Source organism: Mesoplodon mirus, assembly GCF_964341445.2.
Source record: "Mesoplodon mirus genome assembly, chromosome: 1".
NCBI lineage: Eukaryota > Metazoa > Chordata > Mammalia > Artiodactyla > Ziphiidae > Mesoplodon > Mesoplodon mirus.
In genome coordinates, this window is record NC_138976.1 from 17891710 (window position 1) to 17914030 (window position 22321).

General features: G+C 44.7%; 1 protein-coding gene across 3 annotated transcripts in view; it reads left to right on the forward strand.

The window, feature by feature from the left end:
• The window catches only part of ASTN2 (astrotactin 2), a gene marked incomplete at its 5' end in the record, with an annotated part of 924983 nt that extends 903115 nt beyond the window's left edge, over positions 1-21868 (forward strand). For all 3 annotated transcript variants that reach the window (XM_082619566.1, XM_082619564.1, XM_082619565.1), the window contains 3 exons: positions 5277-5377; positions 7085-7268; positions 21146-21868. In XM_082619566.1, the coding sequence (XP_082475692.1) occupies positions 5277-5377; positions 7085-7268; positions 21146-21383 (523 nt within the window). In that variant the 3' untranslated portion in view covers positions 21384-21868. The remainder of the gene's footprint in view (positions 1-5276; positions 5378-7084; positions 7269-21145) is intronic.
• Positions 21869-22321: the final 453 nt, after the last annotated feature.

Genomic DNA, 22321 nt, shown 5'->3' on the forward strand with positions numbered 1-22321 from the left:
CCCTTTTCACTCTGTTTTGTGGGTGTGTATGCGTATATCTGTTTCTCAGCCTGCCTCTCTCTTCTCATTCTCTTCTCTTTCCCTACATCAGGGGCTGCCACTTTCTGCCCCTCTCAAAGAGCCCCTCCAAGCCCTGCCTGGTCTGCTAACAGCTTTCAGATGTGTCTCTGGAACAGTTCTACAATTACAGCTGAGACAGGCAGAAAGCACATGGCCTTGTGACTTCTGACCCAGGCCCGTAAGGCTGACATCTTCCTCTTTCAGCACCCCTCCACCCCCACTGGCAGGGTGGCCTGAGGACTCCTCTATCCTGGGGCCTCTACTGACATGTTGGGTTACTCTAATAACACAAATAGAAGCTACTTTTGGGGGAGCAAAGATTGAACCAGACATGCTTCAGTCAGTATATCACTGAGTCTTGATCCCAAACTTGTGAGATGTGGTTAATTTCAGCCTGTTTTACAGGTGCAGAGCCTGAGGCTCAGAGACAGTGAAGTGACTTCCCAAGAACGCTCAGCCAGCTATTGGGGAAAGCAAGATTCTACCCAGGCTTTATAATTCGAAAACCTAAGACTACTTCTTTCCCAGATGCAGAGACTCAGGCTCAGAGACAGTGAAGTGACTTCCCAAGAACGCTCAGCCAGCAATTGGGGAAAGCAGGATTCTATCCAGGTTTTATAATTTGAAAACCTAAGACTACTTCTTTCCCAGCATGCTGTTTTTCATGCTCCTTGGCTAAGTAGAGAGGTGACCCTGGACCCTCTTGGTGGAGGAAATATATTACAGAAGCATCCTGGAAACATAATTGGCCAGTGGGAAAGCAGTGTTTAAAATTTGTTTGGAGAGTCATCCACATATTTACTACAGCCTTCTATGTTCCCCTCAGTTGAAATGCATCTCCTTCTCTTATACTCCAAGAAAGCATTTAAAAAATGTGTACCCTTGTCCAAATAAGTGCTCTTTATATGGCCTTTATTGAAATTTGCAACTTGCAAGCCACTTCTCATGCATCACTCTGTGTAATCCTTGAGACAGCCATGCACTGTCTCCACAATTAGCCCCATCTTGCTGATGCAGAAACTGAAATTCAGAAATGTGATGTGATATGCTCAAGTTCATTCATTTACTCAAATATTTAAAGTGCCTGTCATATGCTTAGCACTGTGTTAAGTGCCAGGGATATAGCTGTACCCAAGCTTCAGGCTAGGGTTCGGATTCTGCCTCTGCCACTTCCTAGATGGCGTGTGGGTAGTAAGTGCTTACACAGCGTTACCCAATACTCTCCTTACCTCCCTCCTTCGCCACTTACTAATTCTCACATCCTGGAGTTTGACTATGATCTTGCCTCCGACCCTTCTTCCTGGTCATAACTCACCTTGTATAGCACTTACATTTCACATTCATCCACGCTGACCTGTGAAATGGACAACAGCCTCCCTACCCCAGGTGCTTGATGTGGAGAGGTGAAATAAGCACAGAGGGGTAAAGTGACTAGTCCAAGGTCACAGAGCCAGGGAATAGAATGGAAAGTGAACGCAAGCCTGGCCATCTCCAAGACCAGACTCCTTCCTCTGTCACCTACTGCTTCCCTTGACTGAGACAATACTGGATGTAGTACGTGCTAGAACTGAGCTCCGCTTACTGTACTGAGATATGACAGGTGGAGAGAGATAATCCTCACATCGCAATGCTGTTCTTCTCATGCCAAAGGCTGAACCCAAAAGGTCCAGAAAGCAGATGAATAGATCGGCTTGCATCTGAAGATGGGACCAAAATATTCCATATTTAGGTCTCTTAGTCACATCTATTAGGTTTAGACCCACACTTGTTTACTCTTGCCAGCACTCCAAGCCAGCTGATGAAAGATAAAAGGTGAAATTAGATTTGACAAGATAGTGTAGTACAATGTAGTTAAGAGTATAATCTTCGGATTTAGACCTAAGTTCTGGTCCCCCACTGCTACTTACTTAATATGTAACAACAGGTCAATTACTTGACCTCCTTGGAACCAACATCCTTACTGATAAAATGCAAGCAGTCATGGTACCTGACTCATACATTATGAAGATTAACTGGAATAGTGCATACAAAGGACCCAACACCAATGAGCACTTATTAGATGGCAGCCGTGCCTATCATTACGTTGAGGAAGTGGGCTAGTTTTCCTGCACTTGGACTGACAATTCTTCAGGGAGGGACTTGTTTCTTTTGTTTCACATTTGGGGAGACTTAGGATCAGAGAGGCTAATCAACGAGCCCAAGGTCATACAGCTAGTGGACCTCAGAGCCAAGGTTTGAATGGATGCTGATTGTCTGCAAGGCTCCTTCTGCTTCCGGGGCTCTGGGTGACCTGTTCCCTGCTTGACCCCTCACCCCAGTTCCCTTTGCAGCATATTGGTGGGACAGCTCAGTGCTTACATTCCTGCAGTGCTAGGAGGTGTCTCCATGGGTCTGTCATGGGCCTAGTGGCAGTGACCCATAGCGACAAAGAATGTGGAGCATATATGGTTATGAGGCTTGCTGCCAGCCTGGCTCGTGGCGTCATAAGCACAGACCTGGCATGACTGATTGATGAATTCCTATGTGCACCAAAAACACCAGCTTCCTGGTAAAGGCAGGATGGTGCTAAGGTACTGTCTGAGTTACAACAAAACTCAGAATCAATATCAAGGAATAAGATAAAAACACATTCTTGGGATGGCATGAGTACCTCTTACAGTCGTTCAAAAGAGAAATTGAGTTATTCGTAAAAAGGAGACTTTCACACAAAAAAGACAAATGGTAGTTTCTCCAGAAAGATACTGGCTTCTGCTTACTGTGCCCCTTGTACCAAGAAGTTCTGATTTATAGTGCCTTTTATAAAAACAACCTCTGGACTATCATGTTATGAGGTCTTAAAGCTGAGAGGCCCTCTGAGGTTTCCAGGTTCAGACCCTCTGAGCTCGTAGGGGTGGAGCTGGAGCAGCAAAATGGCAGCTGAGAGTTCAGAGTATGGGTTTTAGAGTGAGACAAACCAGGATACAGGTCTTGGTTTTTTCATTGTCTAACTGTGATTTTGGACAAATTGCCTAATTTTTTGATCTTCAGTTTCCTCTTCTGAAAGATGGAGATAATGAGAGTGATTATTTTAGGAGGTTTTCATAAGATTAGAAAAACATGTGAAATGGCACTGTTTCAACATAGTTGGAGTTTGGCAAGTGTACCTAATGGATTTGTATTTGTACAGAGGTGATACCCACAGACCTTTAGTCAGAGGATAGTAGCTGATAGTGGTTAAATGCATGGGCTTTGGAGTCAGACACACCTAGACTTAATTGCCAGTCTCAGTAATTACTGTGTGGTTCTGGGCAAGCTACTTTCCCTCTCTGAGCCCCATATATAAAAGAAAGAGAGTAATAGTATTTATCTTTTAGGATCATCTGGGGGAATTAATAGCAATAATGCAGATAAAACTGCATAGGTCCCTGCTTGACACATATTAAGGACTCAGCACAAATTAATTAATGTGGACAACCAGCTCATATTTATTAACTACCTAATATGTGCAGTCAATCAGGGTTCATCATTCCACAACTTGCAGTCATAGTGTTATGCCCATTTTATAACATGAGGTAAGTTATGTTTTGGAGAAGGGGGAGAGGAAATAGGGCCCCTGGGACTGTAGTTTCTTCTACCTGACCCAGAAAACCCTATTCCCACTCCACACTACTGCTCTACCCTTGAACGCTGGTGAAAGAGGATGGCATGACAAGGACAGGATGCTGAGACGCTTAGCCCTTCTCCCTTCTATTCAGATTGTCGCTGGCCTCCAAGGATTACCTCTTCTTGAAAGTCTACTCACTCCTTTGACTTTGTTTAAACTTCAGAACTTGGAGATCTGGAGGTGTGAAGGGTCAGAGAGACTTCTCAAAGTAGGCCAGACAACCGTGTCTACTCTAGAAAGAATTCTGTGCCCTGGACTGGACCTGAACCCACCAGGTCTGCAGTTTACCAATTCTCTCTGTTGAATACCACACAGGCTGCCTACTCCCCCCGGTACAGCATGGAGCTGCAGGCAACAATGCTGAAAGCTGGGGACATGCCTTGTACCTAGAATAACTCCCAGACTCTATCATGGCCCATAGGGTCCCCACCCACCCATCTTCCCACTCATCTCTCTTTGCTACAGCCGCACTAACCGTCTACTCCTCCAACAGTCTGGATCCTTCTCGCCTCAGGACCTTTGCACATACTGCTTTTCCTGCCTGGAATGCTTTTCCTCCCATAAGCTAGTTCCTTCTCATTTTCATGTCTCAGATCAAACCTCTCAACAAGAAGGCCTTTGTGGACATACCTGTCTAAAGCAGCCCCATCCTCCTTCACTTCAGTCTATTATCATTCACCATTATCTATTTTTTTTGCTTACTTTTTGTTTAGCTTTATGCAAGCAGGGACCTTAACTCTCTTGCTCATCTTTATAATCTTAGCACCTAAACTAATTCCCGGCACACAGTTAATGCTCAACTAAAATTTGTTAAATGAATGAATGAAAGAATATATAAATGAGTACATAAAGCCATACAAGATAGCATTGAGGTTTACTTCCCAAGTCTTGGATTCAGACTGCTCTGCCCCCGAGTAACTGTGAGACCATGGAAAGATACACAACTAAGTCTCAGTTTTCTCCTTGGTGAAATGCAGGTGATACTAATCCCTGCCTTCTAGGTTTGCTACTTGTAAATTAAGAGATTATGTACAAAATGCCCAGCAAGGCAGTTGGTGTTCAATACATGCTTAATAATTATCTTTTTTTTCTTTCCAAATCATTTTCCTGCAGCCTAAGCATCCCTGAGTTCTTTTTTTTTTTTTTTTTTTTTTGTTAGTTTTGCTTGTGGCCTTTTTTCAAGTTTGTTTATTTATTTATTTATTTTTGGCTGTGTTGGGTCTTCATTTCTGTGCGAGGGCTTTCTCTAGTTGCGGCGAGCGGGGGCCACTCTTCATCGCGGTGCGCGGGCCTCTCACTATCGCGGCCTCTCTCGTTGCGGAGCACAGGCTCCAGTAGTTGTGGCTCACGGGACCTCGTTGCTCCGCGGCATATGGGATCCTCCCAGCCCGGGGCTCGAACCCGTGTCCCCTGCATCGGCAGGCAGATTCTCAACCACTGCGCCACCAGGGAAGCCCCTCATCCCTGAGTTCTTTCAACTATTATTCCTGTGCTATGATTTTGCGTGCCTCTTTGGAACTTGCAGGGCCTTTTCTGAAGTCACAGCTTTGTGCTCTGTTTTCTTGTGCTACAGGTTCACGCTTTATGCAGTGGATACACGAGGGAGGCACTCAGAGCTCAGCACAGTGACCCTGAGGACCGCCTGTCCACTGGTAGATGACAATAAGGCAGAAGGTAGGTGACCCATTTCTTCACTCCCGAGGTGACTCCCATATTTTCACTCTCTACATTCTGCACCCAACAGTCACTAACCACCCCTCCTTTCCTGCCTCACACACGTACTGGCCCAGGGAGAAGAAAACCAAGGGACTAAGGGGGAACACGGAGATAAATGAATCAAAGCCATGAAGGAAATTGATCAGCAGTATCTTTACCAGTAGAAAGACTTGCTCCCCTTTTATAGAATCTGTGTTCTGACTTAGAGGCAAGGAATGGTGGAGAGTCAGAACCCCGTGACTGTGTTCTGCCCCTTGGCCTAGGCTTTTAGGGACCAATCCCTTTCTTCCACTTCAGGCTGCGCTAGAGCTGGCAAGTCGGTGGCCCCTAGAGGACCACTTGGCTTTGCTGCACTCGTGGCAGATATCATTAACTTATCACAGCACACCTTCCCATCTAGCCCAGGGGTGACCTCAGAATCCTCAGCATAGAGCTAGAGTCAGTAACCATCAGTCAGAATTAGCATGCAAGATGAAACCTTTTCTGCTGTTCCTTGTCCATGCAGTTGTAAACATTAGGCAAAACACCTGTCAAAAAAAATAGAACCAATAAATCAGATCTACCATATACTTAGTTCTTAGACAATGTGTAGATACAGTTTCTACAAAAACATGATGGTAGCCCACGAGACCTGGTGGTCCACTTCAAGTTGAGCAAATATTTTCTAAGAACCCTGGTACAAGCAATGCAGAAGAGGCATGCTCTTCATCTTCCAGGAGTTCACATTCTAGGGGGAGAGAGAGAGAGACATTTCTTCAAATGGCTCAGTCATAAGCTTGATGATAGATGTTTGTGTGCTACCTACCAGACAAGAGGAGATGGTGAGATATTGAGTCTCAAAAGGGAGGGGATTTGAGATGGTTTCCTGGTACTTTTTTAAAGTATTTTTATTTTAACATAACACATGAACGTGGTCTAAAAAAAAAATAAGAACAATAAAGATCAGAGTAGAAAACTTTACAAAGTAAATGCTCCTTCCATCCTGAACCCAAGTCCCCCAGACTGTCCTGAAAGCAATTGCCGTTAGCCTTGATGTGGAAACATACATACATTTTGTTCAGAGTCTTGAAAGATGAAAGAATGTGCCTCCTATTCAAGAGAGCAGCCCATAACGAATTTTAGTTCATCAATTAGTAGGAATGACCCAAAGAGTAGAAATTGACATGAATGTCAAACAGAAGAGTCTAAATTTTCTTTGCAAGATTTTTGAATGGAGAGCTGTTAGACCTGATCACAGAAATGTGTTGGGAGTATTGCAGAGAGGAGATAGAAGTTGACTATTGAGATGAGCCCAAGACAGTTTATTTAAGCCTCTGCACTTGTTTGGAATTTTCTGTTAAATCATAGGCACAAAACTTATGTTAGCGAGTGCAATTATGAGCACTAACTTTGTGCCAGACCCTGTGTTGAGTGCTTTACACGCATGTTTTAATTTAGTCCTCCCAGTGCCTCTCCAGACTATATGTCGTTATCTCCGGTTGACAGATAGGAAAACTGAACACAGCTGGTCAATGACATATTCAGGATGGAATTAAGGTTTGTCTGTCCCCAAAGACCACACTAGTGAACTCCTGCATGAATATGCCTTCCTAGTTGCAAGGCATGCTTTCGTCCTCCCTTTTTCCTACTGTCCGGTGATCTGTGCCTGCAATTCTTCCTCCCCAGAGATAGCTGACAAGATCTACAATCTGTACAATGGGTACACAAGTGGGAAGGAGCAGCAGACTGCCTACAACACACTGATGGAAGTCTCCGCCTCCATGCTGTTTCGAGTCCAGCACCACTACAACTCTCACTATGAGAAGTTCGGTGACTTTGTCTGGAGGAGTGAGGATGAGCTGGGGCCCAGGTACGTGGGCATGTGAGCGCGAGTGGGGTGGTAAATTCTTCTTGCTTCCATTTGACTTTACTGGAGCCTTTCTTCCATAGGCTGGGAATGGGCTTTATGAAATAAATAAGAGTGGCAGTCACCCCAGTCATGTCAGGGTTCGAGAGGGGAAGTGGGTAGGGAGAATGAAAGAATCTTGGAATTTTAGCTTCTTAGACTCCTGGAACGTCAGATCAGAGACCTCAGTGTTCTTTCAGTCAATCCTCCCCTTATTCACCTTCCACTTGCAGTTTTAGAGATGGGAAGCATAGCTTCCTTGAAGGGATATGTCCTAACCAACATCTTACGTAGAAGAGCATGGTGACAGGGTCATGGCCCCTAATCTAGGGTTTTTCCTACTCTTTCATAAGAAATCCAAGTTTTTTTTTTTCTGGAAGAAAGTCCATTGGTAACCAAGACTAAATACATTCATAAATTCAACATGTATTAAGGCATGATTTTTTGTCACCAGCAGTGACTATGCCAACCACTGTGATAGTTGCCATGGAGGATTCAACCATAACTAACACACAGTCACTATCTTCTGAAGCTTCACAAAGTAGTACCTGAAACGGTGGCTGCATTTCATGCCCTGCACCCACCAATGACACCCATTCATTTATTCAACACAAACTTAGTAGCCCCTCTTTTAGGTTGGTAGTTGATAATGCGTTGTTAAAAATGTAGAAACAGTCCCTACCTACGCATAGCTTACTGTTGCAGGTAATTAAACAAGCAGTTGCAAAGAATAGGAATAATAAGGGTCAAAAGAATAGACGAAAGGGGCCCTTTGGGGAGGCAAGGCATAGACACTCGGTCTGGGTAACCCAGTGAAGCCCCCATAAGGGCTGAGACTCTGAGGCCTAAAGGGTGAGTTGGGGTCAGACCAGTGGAGGGAGAGGAGGACTGGAGGGTTTGGGGCCAAGGGAGTAGCCTGTGAAATGTTCAGAGGAGATAATACTACATAAGCAGGGGTTTTCCTCTTAAATTTTGGTCATTTGCCTGCCATCTTTATGATTTTTGTCATTTTGCCATACCATATGCAGTTCATTTATTTTCTATTTCTTCCTTAGGCCCACTTATTGAAAATACATTTGACACGAAAACACTGTATCATTTTGTAAAGGGAAAACTAGCACCATCTACCCTTAATAAAGATTAAAGTTAAGCATTCAGTACAATGGAAGAAAAACAAAAACCAGAAAACAATGTAGTTCAAGCCTAGCTGAGCCTGAGGCTTTCCCTTTAAAAAGGGAGATTAGCAAGTGTTAGAGAAGTACTTAAGACACAGTCCTGAACTAAAACTCTCTTTCTTAAAGTAATCTGGAGGAGGGGAAGAGAGTGAAAATGGGAATCGAAATGCTTTTCCTCTGTGTGATTCATTGTTGTTTAATGCTGGATCTGTGATCTTCCTGAGTACCACCTAAAATCCTTTCTCCTGCCCCAGGGGAACTCCTTCTACACTTTGGTAAACACTGTGTGGAGGAACTGAAAGAATTTCTGTGTAGTTGGAGCCAAGTGTGTGACAGCGGGAGTGGGAAGAGATAAGAAGGGAGAGGTCAGCAAGGGCCAGTTCCGAATGCCCCGTAAGTAGGGTTAAAGAGTTTGGATTATCTCTCTAGGGTAATGGGAAGCTTTTCAAGTGTTTTTCACAGGGGGGAGATGTTATCAGATCTTCAAGGGATAAAGATCCCTCTGACTGCAGTTAGAAGCCTGGACTAGAGGTGTCTAGACCAGAAGGAGGCAGTGAGACCATAGAGGCTGTTGTAACACTAATCCAGGAGAGATGGTGCAGTGCCCTGGGACAGGCTGGTGTCTGTGGCACTGAAGAAGATTGCGTGACTTCCTGAAATACTTCGTAGGGCAGCGTGTTATGCCTTAAATAGCTTTAAAATCACCCTGTAAACTAGGCAAAGTAGGGTATCCTCCCCATTTTATGAATGAAAAGGAATTGGAGGCCCCACAGGGTTAAATGAGCTGCCCAGAGTTGGCTATGGAGTCCGGTTCTGCCCCGAGCTTTCACCCTGAGCCCTTACGACACTTGCAGTAAACCCCAAGAATCCAAGGCTTGGTTGAGGGATAAAAAGGATCGTTGCCTGGGGCGGGCCTTATCTGCTTTGCTGGGTCCTGGATTGTAACTTTCTCCCTTTCACATGAAAGAAATGTTCTTTAGATAAAAGCTAAAAGAGAGCAGACAGACAGAAGCACAGAGCCCCACATGAAAGCCTCTGCATGAGTCATGTCGGCTGCCATCTTGCCTGGGGACAGGGAAAGGCATTCGACTTTACTGGGCTTTCCCACAGGGTTCAGGGATTTTAGGTGGAAGCTAAACCAGAGCTTCACTCCTGACTTTGTCTTTATCATCTTCTGGGGTCCTTCCAGGACATAAATCTTCTGGTAAGGCTTTCTGGTCACCCACAGAGGCAGAACAACCCACTCAGTAATGGACCCATTCACCTCCGACCAGCTAGCCACCAGCCACTGTATGCCAACACCCACTGTGCCACCCAGCTCCCTCCTTCTTTGGTCTTTCTAGTCTCTTGAGGGAATCTGAGATTTCTCTGATGTCCCACACTGGCATCAGCAGGAATCAAGGCAGCGGCATCCTAATCCATCCTGGCACTGCTAATAAACTCACTGTGCAACCTTGGCCTGTGGCCCTCTCTGGCACTCAGTCTCTTTATCTATCAGATTGTTGCAGGAAGGGGGTCCCTTTCCAGAGCCCGAGAGTGGGCTCTTGTCTAGCACTCAGAAATGAATTGTCCGAGGAGACACATGTGCTGGCAAAGCAAGAGACTTTATTGAAAAGGGGCGCCTGGTCAGAGAGCAGCAGGGTAAGGGAACCCAGGAGAACTGCTCTGCCGTGTGGCTTGCAGTCTCAGGTCTTATGGTAATGGGGTTAGTTTATGAGTTGTCTCTGGCCAATCATTCTCACTCAGGGTCCTTCCTGGTGGCACTTGAGCATCGCTCAGCCAAGATGGATTCCAGCGAGAAGGATTCTGGGAGGTTTGTAGGACATATGGACTGGCTTCTCCTCTCTCCTTTTCACCTTTCCCGAATTCTTCCAGTTGGTGGTAGCTTGTTAGTTCTGAGTTCCTTACCGGGACCTCCTGTTGTAAGATGACTGATGCAAGTGGTTACTATAGGGCTTGGCCAGAGTGGTGGTTTTGGTCAGTGGTTCCCCTAACCAAATGATAGTAGTACTTTTTTTTTTTTTTGTCTTAGCAGTGAAAAAGCTGTTTTCTAAATAAAGCTTACAAAGAACCCCAGGTCTTAGCTAGAAGTCACCTCCTCAGAGAATCCTCTAAAACTTCTACCCATTTACTTTATCACACCCTCGTGTTTTAATTTTCTGTGTCGTATCTACTAGTTTTAGTATCCTATATTGCTTATGTGTTTACTTCTGAGTTATCTATAAGATATTATCCCCACTACAATGTCAGTTAATGTATAGCTAGTGATCCTTTATGTCCCATTCACTCTTGTAAGTAGGTGCTAAATGATTACTTATTGAATAACTGGATAATGGGATGAGTAGATGTGTGAACCAGATGGCTACAGAGTTGTTCTGGTAGAAGCTAGAGTGGGTGGCCTGGACCCCCCTGCTGGGTCTCCTTTTCAACTTCCCCCCTCCAATCCCAAGGGTCCCTGAGGTCTACCTGAGCTATCAAGGATCTATATAGATCACAGCTGGAAACAACTGAATTCCGCAAACTCTAAGGTTTTTCTAGATTAAAAATAACATTCTAAAAAAAATGCATTGTCCTTGCAGATATTGAGACTTGAGAATATCCTCACTTATTAATTTATGGATTCATCGATTAATTTACTGTGCTTACTCTGTGCCAGACCCTGTGCTGTGGGCTGGAAACAGATGAGTGAAGAAGACAGCCCCTGCCTTTACCAGGCTCAACATCTAGTGAGAAGAAGACTGGTCAGCAGGCAGATGCAGTGAAATATGTCACAAGAAGCACAGTATAAGGAGGGTGAGAAGTGTGCTTTAGAGCGACGTTTATCAAACTTCAGTGTACCGGCGAATCACTCAGGGGACTGGTTAACATTCAGATCAACTCAGTGGTCTAGGATAGGCCTGAGAGTCTGCGTTTCTGACAGGCTCTTCAGTGATGCCAGTGTGGCTGCTAAAAAGCACACTTGGAGTGACACGGTTCTGGATGCAGCTGTTGGTGCAGCTAATCCAGACCTGGAGCTCAAGGAAGAATTCCTGGAGAAGAAAGTGAAGCGTATGCTCAGAAGTAACGGATGAACAGGAGTCCTCCAGGTGGAAGGGGAGGAGTGCTCTCCTTAGAAGGAACAACCAGTGCAAGGGTGAGAGAGGGTGGGGAAAGAGAATATACCTTCGTCAGGAAGAATAAATCTCAGTGGGGCAGAGAGTTCAAGGTGAGAAGGAAAAGGGAGAAAAACAAGGCTGAAGAGGTCAGCAGAGGTCAGATCACCATGGCTCTAACGAGCCCTGTTCATGAGTTGTTCTTTCTTCCAAAAGCTGGGTAAAGGTTTTAAACAGAGGATCACTGTGGGTAAATGTACCATGCTTCTTAAGGGTTAGCAAGTATGCAGAAGATCAAAGTGTAAAGGAGAGAGGGCAAGACTCTGCCTTGAGTTCATGTCCTAGCTTTGCCACCCACTTGTTGTGTAACCTTGGACAAATTTCATCTCCATTCTGGGCCTCATTTGCAACATGAAAGAACTGGACTCCAAAGTCCCTTCCAGCTGCGAAGCCAAGGAACCAGCAAGCCCTGAAGGTCATAGAGACCAGAGAAGAGGCACACCATGAGTGTCCTTTCACCTCTAGCCCAGCATGGCTTGTTTCTCAGGAACCTAGGATGGCTAGGATAATAAGAGCTTTTCCCAGGACCACTCTGAGGTCTGGTATCATGGGATGAGCTCTGTTAGGATTTTGTTGGCCTATAATCACCAAACCCCAAAATGTTCTCTACTCCTCTGTGGATTTGTGGTCATGTACCCCCATAAAATTTAGTGACAAAAAGGGTGACTCTTGCTGCTACCTAATAAATCCATCAGGCCGATGTCCTCCAGAGCCTGGTTCCCATGGCAACCACAGGTTACTGCAAACAGCTGTTCAGAGAAGACCCGCTGACACCCAGCTGTCCCAGCCATACGGTTCCTATTAGGAGAATTGAAAAACTGAACTTATAGGTGGCCAGGGACCAAAATTTGCTCCAGTCAGAATACCCTTGACCACTCTTGAGCTTCTCAGTCCTCTCAGTTATGTCTGATTAAAATGATAGAGTAGGGAGAAGAAAGCAAGCACTTGAAGAGATTTGTTTCAGTGGAATTTATCTGGCTAGATTAGAAATGGTGTATTTCTGATGTCAGCCCCTCTTGCTTCCATGGCAGACATTGCTAATAGCTCACAGAAATCATCCCAGGATTGGTTCATTCTGGGATCTTTCTCAACACAGCCAGACAAGAAGCTTTTCCCATCTGAGAAGGATTAGCACATGCTATGAACTGTCATTGCTTTGTTCTTAGTGAAAATAGTCAAGCCTGGGATGTCAGTGTACCTTTTTCAGTCCAAGATTATGTTAGCTCTTTCCTTAGATATGTTGGATTCACTCTCTTGGAATTTCTAGGACATTGGGAACAAGAGCAAATTTAGGCTTCTAGAGCCATATTCCTGTCATCTCAGATGCACTTTTATTTTTTCTGCATATTTTGACATTTCGGAAATCATGAAGGATTGTGCACAATAGATTTGCACATTAAGTGTTGTATTCTTTCTTCTTTTCTTGAAAGGCTGTAATTAAATCAATAGCATCTCTTAAAATTGATGATGTCTTAGAATGGATAAATACAAACAAGACAAACTATGACTTTTAACAAATGTCCCCCAGAACATTTTCCCCACTGATAATATAGCAATGTACATAATTATCTTGAAGTTTCCGTCAGTTCAAAATTGAAATACTTTTGGGTTCATTGAGACTCAGTTATTCTTTTTTTTTTTTTTTTTTTTTTTTTTTGCGGTATGCGGGCCTCTCACTGTTGTGGCCTCTCCCGTTGCGGAGCACAGGCTCCGGATGCGCAGGCCCAGCGGCCATGGCTCACGGGCCCAGCCGCTCCGCGGCATATGGGATCCTCCCAGACCGGGGCACGAACCCGTATCCCCTGCATCGGCAGGCGGACTCTCAACCACTGCGCCACCAGGGAGGCCCGAGACTCAGTTATTCTTATCATCAGTTTAGGAATGAATTCTTGGAAGGTCTCATGGTTTCTTATGAGAGAACAAGGAGGAGACAAAGCCAAATGTAAATATTTTCACTAGTCACCTTACAAATCATATTTCAAACCTGGTGTTGAGGAAATATATTTACATGGCAGTACCTGAGCTTCTGGTTTTCTGTTTAGTGGGGGTGGTCTGAGGCCAAACTTGATGTGGATTTATTTATTCTGAAAGTAACCCCAGTGAACCACTGGCAAGCCATAAAACCATGGCTTCATTGCACATACTCATCACACCAGCTTTAAAATACGTATAAGTGTATGCATGTTTTCAAAATGGAAATGCCTTTATTGTATTTTATCCTAAAGTAATTCTTGTTCATTCTGTAACATGTAAATGAGACAGTTATATATAAAATGGCAAGCACAAATGTTGTACCCCTGAACCCCTAATCCCCACCCAGAGATAAAATTAAGTGTGCACGTACTTCTCCAGATATCGATACGGATGTGACATGGATATGCTTATGAGTAGGGAAACGGGTACAGACTTAAGGATACATTGACATCTACAGACCACAGTTCCTTTCCATCAACTCTGCTGTGTTTAAGAAGTACATACATTTTGTTCTGTTTTCTGCCTATTTACACACATGCACAAGTCTTTTCCTATGGATGCATGTGTAAATACATTGTCTTTTTGAAGGGTCTTTTAGCCAGTTAATTATATGAATGCATCACATATTAATTTAGTCCTCTGTTAAAGACCAACTAGATTTCTTCCAACTTCTTTTCTATTATAAACAAATCTGGGTAAACATTTTGCCCACTTGCCCAATTACTTCCTTAGATCCACATGATGCTCCTGTGTTATTTCATTCCCTTTATCAACCTCTGCTAGAAAAAGTGCTGTATTTTGAAAGCTAAGGACTGAAAATTATTAATCCCTTCTCCTTGCACAATCAGCAGGCGCTAGATACCAGGGGAACTATACACTGTCCAAGAAGCAGGTGGGAAATATTAGTTGAACATTTATTTGGGCCCAGTCATTTTTATCTCATTTCATCTCCTGAACAATTAATTTTGAAGATGAAGCAACAGAGAATCAGTGGAGTTAAGTAAATTGTTCAAAGTGACACAACTAGTAAGTGTCAGAGCTCAGATTCAAAGTATTGTCATCTGATGTCAAACTAGTGTCCTATCCAGTATAACACATTGCATCCCAAAATATGTGCACAACTAACAGATAATATAGTATGAATCTCAACAGAGAAATGAAATACTTCAGCAACAAAGAGGAACACGTGACTTAGGGTAGCTGGGAAGATCTGGAAGACCTCCTGAAGAAGAAATTTTAGCGTGGCTTTGAAGCGTGAATAGAATCTCAGTGAATGTGGTCCTCTCATCTCAGGAACCCGATGCTATGACAGTTGTCACAGCATGTTCTCTCGTGAACTGCTCGTCAGGTGGTATTTCTCTGTGACTCAAGCCCCTAATTCCTCTTAGATTAAAAACAAACAAACAAACACAAGCAACAAAGATCTGCTCCAGCTCCCACTACTGTTAGATTCTGCTGTGGTCTGAATGTTGGTGCCGTTGCAAAGTTCGCATACAGTATTGCAAACCTGATGCCCAAGGTGATGTAATTAGGAGAAGGGGTCTTTAGGAACTGATTAGGTCATAGGAGTGGTGCCCTAATAAATGGGATTAGTGCTCTCATAAAAGAGGCCTCAGAGAGGTCTTTTGTCCCTTCTGCCCTGTGAGGAGACAGTGAAAAAGTGCCTTCTGTGAACCAGGAAGTGGTTCACCAACCACCACACCAAATCTGCCGGTGCCGAGATCCCAGATTTCCCAGACTCCAGGATATGAGAAAGATATTTCTGTTGTTTGTAAGCTCCCTAGTCTATGGTATTTTGTTATAGCAGCCCAGACAGACTAAGACAGACTCTCTTCTAAGGCATGCTCGATTTGATCATCTCCAGTGAAGGGGAACCCACTGGAGGTATAGAAAGACCCCACCTACGTTTAGAAGATTTTAGTTTTAAGGGATTTTGTGTGTGTGTGTGTGTGTGCCTTCTGTTAGTTTTTGAGTGGTTCGTTAACACTTAGGTGCTTTGCTGAAGCGATCTGAGATGCTGTTCTTACTCTGTTAACCCTAGTCAAATCATATGACCAGCCTGAGGCTTACTTTTACCACCTGAAGACTGGGACTAAAGTATGCACTGTAGAATTGCAGTGAGGATTACACTTAAGACGATGCTGCATAGGTTTCTGGCACATAGTAGGTCCTCAGGCACCTGTAGTCATTATCATCCCTGACCCTCAGGGTTTTCCCCTCTTGTTTTCAGTTACTAGAAGAACATAACCATCTTCCTAAATCCCCGCTTCAGTGACACTTGATTCCTGCTTTCAGCACTTCCACAGAAAACTTGCTTTTGAGACAACCTTCAGCATCATGATCTGGCTGCAGTTTGCACATGTCCCTCTTACCAGAAGTGAGTGGGGCTCTCCAGATGTGGCCTGACAAGGGCAGCGTGAATGGAAGTCATTATTTCCCTTAATCTGCCCTCTCAACTTCCAGAGATTGTGTTCCAGTTTTTTGCAACTACACCATGCCCTTGACTCTCATTAAGCTTGAGGTCAGCTAACACAGACACGTTTAAGCTCAGCTCAGGAGACAGAGAGGAGAGAGGGAGGCCAATGGGGATGTTTCCTTACTGTCTGTCCTCTTTTTCTCCATTCCAAGGCCCCCTTAGAATTAGGTCTCTGTCCGATACCTGTGTCAACAGTGGATCGGGTAATGGCGATGGGAAGAGAATGGTCACTCCCAGGTTCTACAGTTCCCGAAGAAGCGGCATCTGAGTCTAGCTGCTGACTCCTTCACAAGCCATTCCTGTCTCAATCTTGTCTGCTGGGACCATGATACATTAATGTGTGCTGTCCCTCCTTTACCTCTGACTTCCTATCCCACCAGGCCTGGGTCCTGTCTCCAAGGAGGAAGATTTCATTTCTGGTATTTGAGAAAAGTGGTCATTCTGACCTGCAATTTCCCCCTCCAGGCAAAGCTTGGGGCATGCCTGGCCTTTGATTTATGAATCTCCATTGCCTACAATTTATCACCCAGCGCTCTCACCTTTTGTCTCTCACCCATGTCCCTCTCCTCGGCCTTTGAGCACCTCCAACCCTTCTCTTCATGGCTTCACCTTCTGAGTTCTTCTGCCTTTGTTGTCTCATTGCAAACCAAGGTGCTGAGGCATAGTGTACAGTGGAGAAAGATCAGGGGACAGTTAGGCAAACTGACGTTGGTTTAGTGCGTATTATACGCAAATTCCTGTGCTAGATGCCTATGGTGGTAATTTCATTCCAGCCTAGCAGCAGCACTACAAAATAATTGTCTCTGTCCCCATTTTACAAATGAGGAAACTGAGGCTCACGGAGAAGAAGTGGCTTGCCCTAATGGGCTCTGGAGCCTATGGCCTTTCTACTATAAAATACTACTTTGAATCTTGGCTAACATTTACTGAGAGCTAAGCAAATTACCCAGGTTATCTCATCTTCCAAAAACACTGTTATTCCCATTTTACTTTGCAGTAACTAAGAGTTAGTATGAAGAACTTGCTCATGATCCACATAGCTAAGTTATAGAATCAGGATTTGAACCTGGGACACCAGAGCCAAATATTTCATCTTAACTCTGTATACTTAGGAGCCCAGGTTCTAGCTTTGCCTTTGTTACTAACTTAAGGTGTTCCTTTAGGCAAATTATTTTCTAATTTCAAACCTTAGTTTCCCCATCCATACAAAGGCTTGGTCCAGTTTAGTTCCAAGATTCTCTCTTTGGAGATAGCTGGGCCCTTGGAGACAAAGCATTTGGTCATGTTGGAGGACTTCTCCTTCCCAACCTCATTTTGTATTTATGACAATGACTCTCCATCACCCAAAAAATAGAATACTTTACCATGGCTCAAAAGAGTCTGGATAGTCTGATCTCTACCAAACTGACTTGTCTCTCACCCATTCTTTGCACTTAACCATTTCAAAAAACTGATGCTTTATGCCCTCTTTAGCCCAACTTTGGATGAGCTATCTCCTCTGCCTTCCCATCTACCTGAAAAATTTGTTTCATCATTGAAAACCTGGCTCAGATGTTATGTCCCCTGGCAAGATTTCTCGGAGCCCCCAAACTAATGATTGGGTGCCCACTTTATATATTCCCATAGCACCCAGCATATTTTCCAACCCAGAACTCTCCCCCTAAATTAGAGGCTGTTACTATTTTTGTCCGTCTCCTGCCACTAACTTACATAAGTGCTCAGAGCTTAAACCAGTACACAAATCCTGATGGTGGTGGTGATGGTGATGTACTTTCTGACATGTATCAGGGGCTTGGTGTGTGCCAACTACTTTTCTAAGAGAGTTTTACACTTATTAACTTATTTAATCCTCGCTTCAACTCCATGAGGTGGGCAAATGTTATTCCCTTTTTGTAAATAAGGAAATAGAAAGAAAAAGTAGCTTTTTAAAAGCAAGAGGAGAAACAAGCCAGCACCCCTAAGTGCAGTGACAGGAAACACGCGACACCAGCTGTGTCTGTTCTTGGTTCTTGCTGCTGGTCTTGACCTCCCCAGGTTTCATTCTCCTCAATGCAGCTAGAAATGTTTTTAAGCAGTTTGTCTCTGAACCTGCTACTTTGTTGCTTGAAAGTCTTCAATAACCCCCCACTTACCCCTATTGAGGGCTTACTATAGATTCATTAATATTTTGTTTTGTTTTTTTAAACATCTTTATCAGAGTATAATTGCTTTACAGTGGTGTGTTAGTTTCTGCTTTATAACAAAGTGAATCAGCTATACGTACACATTTATCCACATATCCCTTCCCTCTTGCATCTCCCTCCCACCCTCCCTATCCCACCCCTCTAGGTGGTCACAAAGCACCAAGCTGATCTCCCTGTGCTATGTGGCTGCTTCCCACTAGCTATCGATTTTACGTTTGGTAGTGTATATATGTCCAGGCCACTCTCTCACTTCGTCCCAGCTTACCCTTCCCCCTCCCCATGTCCTCAAGTCCATTCTCTACCTCTGCATCTTTATTCCTGTCCTGCCCCTAGGTTCTTCATAAACACTTTTTTTTCGATTCCATATATATGTGTTAACATAAGGTATTTGTTTTTCTCTTTCTGACTTATTTCACTCTGTATGACAGACTCATTAATGTTTCTTTTTTTTTTGATTTTTAAAACAACCTTTGTGGTAGATGTAGTCATTATTCCCATTTTATGGATAAGGAAACTGAGGCATAGCTGGTTAAACAATTTCCTCAATATCACAGAGCTAGTAAGTGGCTGAGGCAGGATTTGAACCTGAGCAACCAGGCTCTAGAGCCTATGTGGTACACCATTACTCTATACAACAAACGCCCCAGCTTCTAAGCTCCAGTGGCTGGGCTCCTGCCACTTCTCCTATTTCCCACTGTGAGCCCACTTGCACACCGTATTCCACCATGAAATCCCTTCTCTCTGTTCATTTACCTAGGCTTCCTGTTATGCCTGTGCCTTCTTCTTTACCTAAACCTTACTCATTAATGAGGCTCAGCACAAGTTCCCCTTCTACAGGAAGTCTTCTTGGATTTCCCAATCCTACCTAGGCACTGTCCTCTGTTTCCCACAGCTCCCACACCTTCTTTTATCATTGCTCTTGCCACGGGTGTTGCAATTTTACATCTGTCTGTCTTTTCCTACTGAATCGGGAGCTCTGCCATATAATAAATGCTCTGTAAAGGAGCCACCAATAACTTTGTCTCCTTTAACTTCTCAACTGCCCCATTTGTCAAGTGAAGAAACAGGTTTGGAGATGTTAAGTAAAGTTCCCAAGGACACCGAGCTGCTAAGGAACAGAGCAGGAACTGAAACAAGGAGGGCTGAGAGTAAGCTCCTTGGGCTCCCCCTGCGGAGGCGCCTGCCAGAGGTGAAAGAGGCCTGTGGGTCGAGTGGTAACTCGAGTGTGATTATGAAGCTATGAATTCTTGGCACCTCAGGAAATATTCCACCCAAGTGGTGAGCTATACAAAGAGGACTTTTTGAAAGGCACCTCATAAATCGTGCCCACAAAAGCTACACGCATAAGCCCGGCCCTTTTCCAGCCGCCACGCAGGTGCCTAAAACAGTCTCCCATTTGTGGGGTCTGTTGTCGTAAAACGCCCTCCCTCCTGGGGTCTCAGAGGGGCATGGAGAGGACAGCAGGAGAGAGCCTCTCATTTAGCCCCTCAGGATCCCTAGGCATCTTGAGGATGCTGAGATGTAGAGAAAAGTGGATTCCACAAGGAGATGGACACCTGGACAGCAAAGCTGACTTATGGTATGACCCACGAAAAGGTCATTTCTTTCCCTCTCCAAGCCTGCTCAGTTTACACATCTGTAATGAGATTAGGTCAGACAAAGTCTCTCGTTCTCAAATGGGGTGATTTTGGTCCCCAGAGGACATTTGGCAATTCTGGAGGCAATTTTACTGTCATGCCTGGGGCTGTGGGTGCTACTGGTATCTTGTAGGCAGAGGCCTAGGGATGCTGCTAAGTGTCTTGCAAGACTGTCCCCACAGCAGAGAATTATCCAGCCTACCTGTCAGTGGCGCTCCTGTTGAGAAGCCTTGGACTAGGTGATCTCAAAGATGCTTGCTTTAACTTTCTCTGCAGCCATCAGGTCTCCCCGAGGATCTGCTCTCTGGTGCTACGTAAAGAGCTCTAGATGAGTGCCTAATGATGATCCCCACAGTCCAGGCCGATTCTTGCGGAGACTAGTGTCCAGTATGACCTTGATCCTGAGACATCCTCACAACAATTCTCTATAATAGAAGCTATCATTTATTGGGAGCTTACTCAGGGCCAGCCTTTGGGCATTTCTCTTAGTTAATCTCACAAGCAGTAAGGCCACCATCCCTATTTTAGAGATTAAAAAAATGAAATAGAGAAGTTCTGATTTGGGTATATACATATAAAGGCTTTCATGAATTTAGAAGCACAGAGGACAAGACTTTATTCTGACTATGAGAAAAGAGTATGAGAGAATTAGAAAAGTAAGAAAGCGGACAGAGAGGGACTTGGTGGGTGTTCAGGCATAGATCCAAATGCCCAACTCCAATGGTCAACCTGATGTTTGACCTTGGTCAAGTAGTATCACCTCTCTGAAACCTGGGCTCCATGGCCATTGAATATGTGTGGAAATAACAATATTTTCAGGGCTGTTGTGAAGATTATATACAAATTTTTAAGTGTATGTAAAGTACTTACCCAGCATCTAGCTCATGGCGTTAATACATTTTAGTTTTTGTTCTTGTTCTCATTTATCATTGTTATAATAATTTACACTTAACTTGGTCAGAGTCCTCAGGCTGCTTACCTTGTAACGCTTGTATCTCAGAAGTGAAAGTGTTAGGTCGAAGGTTATACCGCTCTTTTACTTTTTACACATTGCACAGTTAAAGAGGACAAGTTCCAAGGGAATTTTGAACAGGTGTTCAAAATACCACATTCAAGTCAGGCACGGCTAGGGAATTGTTGGGACAAGAAGTCCTCATCTGTCTACTGACATTTACTCACCCCCCTCAAAGGCCTGATGCTTGCTCTAGGCCCCTTCCTTCATTACCGCCTCCTCTGTCTTCCAGGAAGGCCCACCTGATCCTGCGGCGTCTGGAGAGGGTGAGCAGCCACTGTTCCAGCCTCCTCCGAAGCGCCTACATCCAGAGCCGCGTGGACACCGTGCCCTACCTTTTCTGCCGCAGCGAGGAGGTCCGGCCTGTGGGTATGGTGTGGTACAGCATCCTCAAGGACACCAAAATCACATGCGAGGAGAAGATGGTGTCCATGGCCCGAAACACGTATGGGGAGTCCAAGGGCCGGTGAGGGAGGGTGCTGCCCTCCGTGAGCACAGAGACTCTCCGTGGGAGGGGGAGCGGTGCTCTCGTGGATCCTGGGGCCTGGGTGGGCTGGGGGACAGCTGAGGACGGGCCTGGCAGATGAGGCTTGCCAGCAAGGCCAAAGCAAACTCTTTCTCTTGTGGATAGCCGGCAGAGAACTTTGTAACCACTGGAATTATTCATTTCCCCCTATCTTTTATTTTTTTCTAAGATCTTATTTGACTCTATCAAAGTCTCTCCTTTTTAAACATTTTCTTCTGGATGGTGGTCAATCCCGAGGCAGGAGCTTTCAGGTGGAGACCAAGAGGCCTTTCCCCTTCTTCCTTCCTCCTGCTACACTCAGCTTCCTTCCTGCCATGGACCCCAGGAGGAGACCTACGGAGAGACAACTGGACCTCTTCAGCATGAGGAGGGCATCCCCGAGGATTGTTGCAGTGAGGAAGCTTGGGTCTTTAGGACTTTGTTTTTCGGACGCGTTTGAGTCTGCAGGACCCCTGCCTCTTCCTGCTGCCTGTGGGTCTGCCCAGAGTCCCTGCAGGGCTCTCCATGCATTAAAAATTCCTATTGTCTCTCTTTCTGCTCGGGTGCTGTTTCTTACTGATGGGGGACTTCCGTCTGTTCACTCAACAGGTATTTATTTATTCTCTCCTATACACTAGGCACGCAACTAAAGACAGAGATGCTCCCTGTCCTCAGGGAGTGTACAGTCCAAGGGAAATTATAGAGAGGTAGCCAGTTATTTCAGGCTGTGGTAGAGGAAGAATGGAGGTTCTCTGAGCTCATTGCTGGGTCGTGAGACAACTTGGAGGGGTTCTGAAAAAAGTGATGCCTATGCCCAAAAGATGGGGGGAGGAGAATGGGATTTGCTCCAGGCAGGTGGGACACTGTGAATAAAAGCCCAGAGATAAGAGAGAGCATACTCCT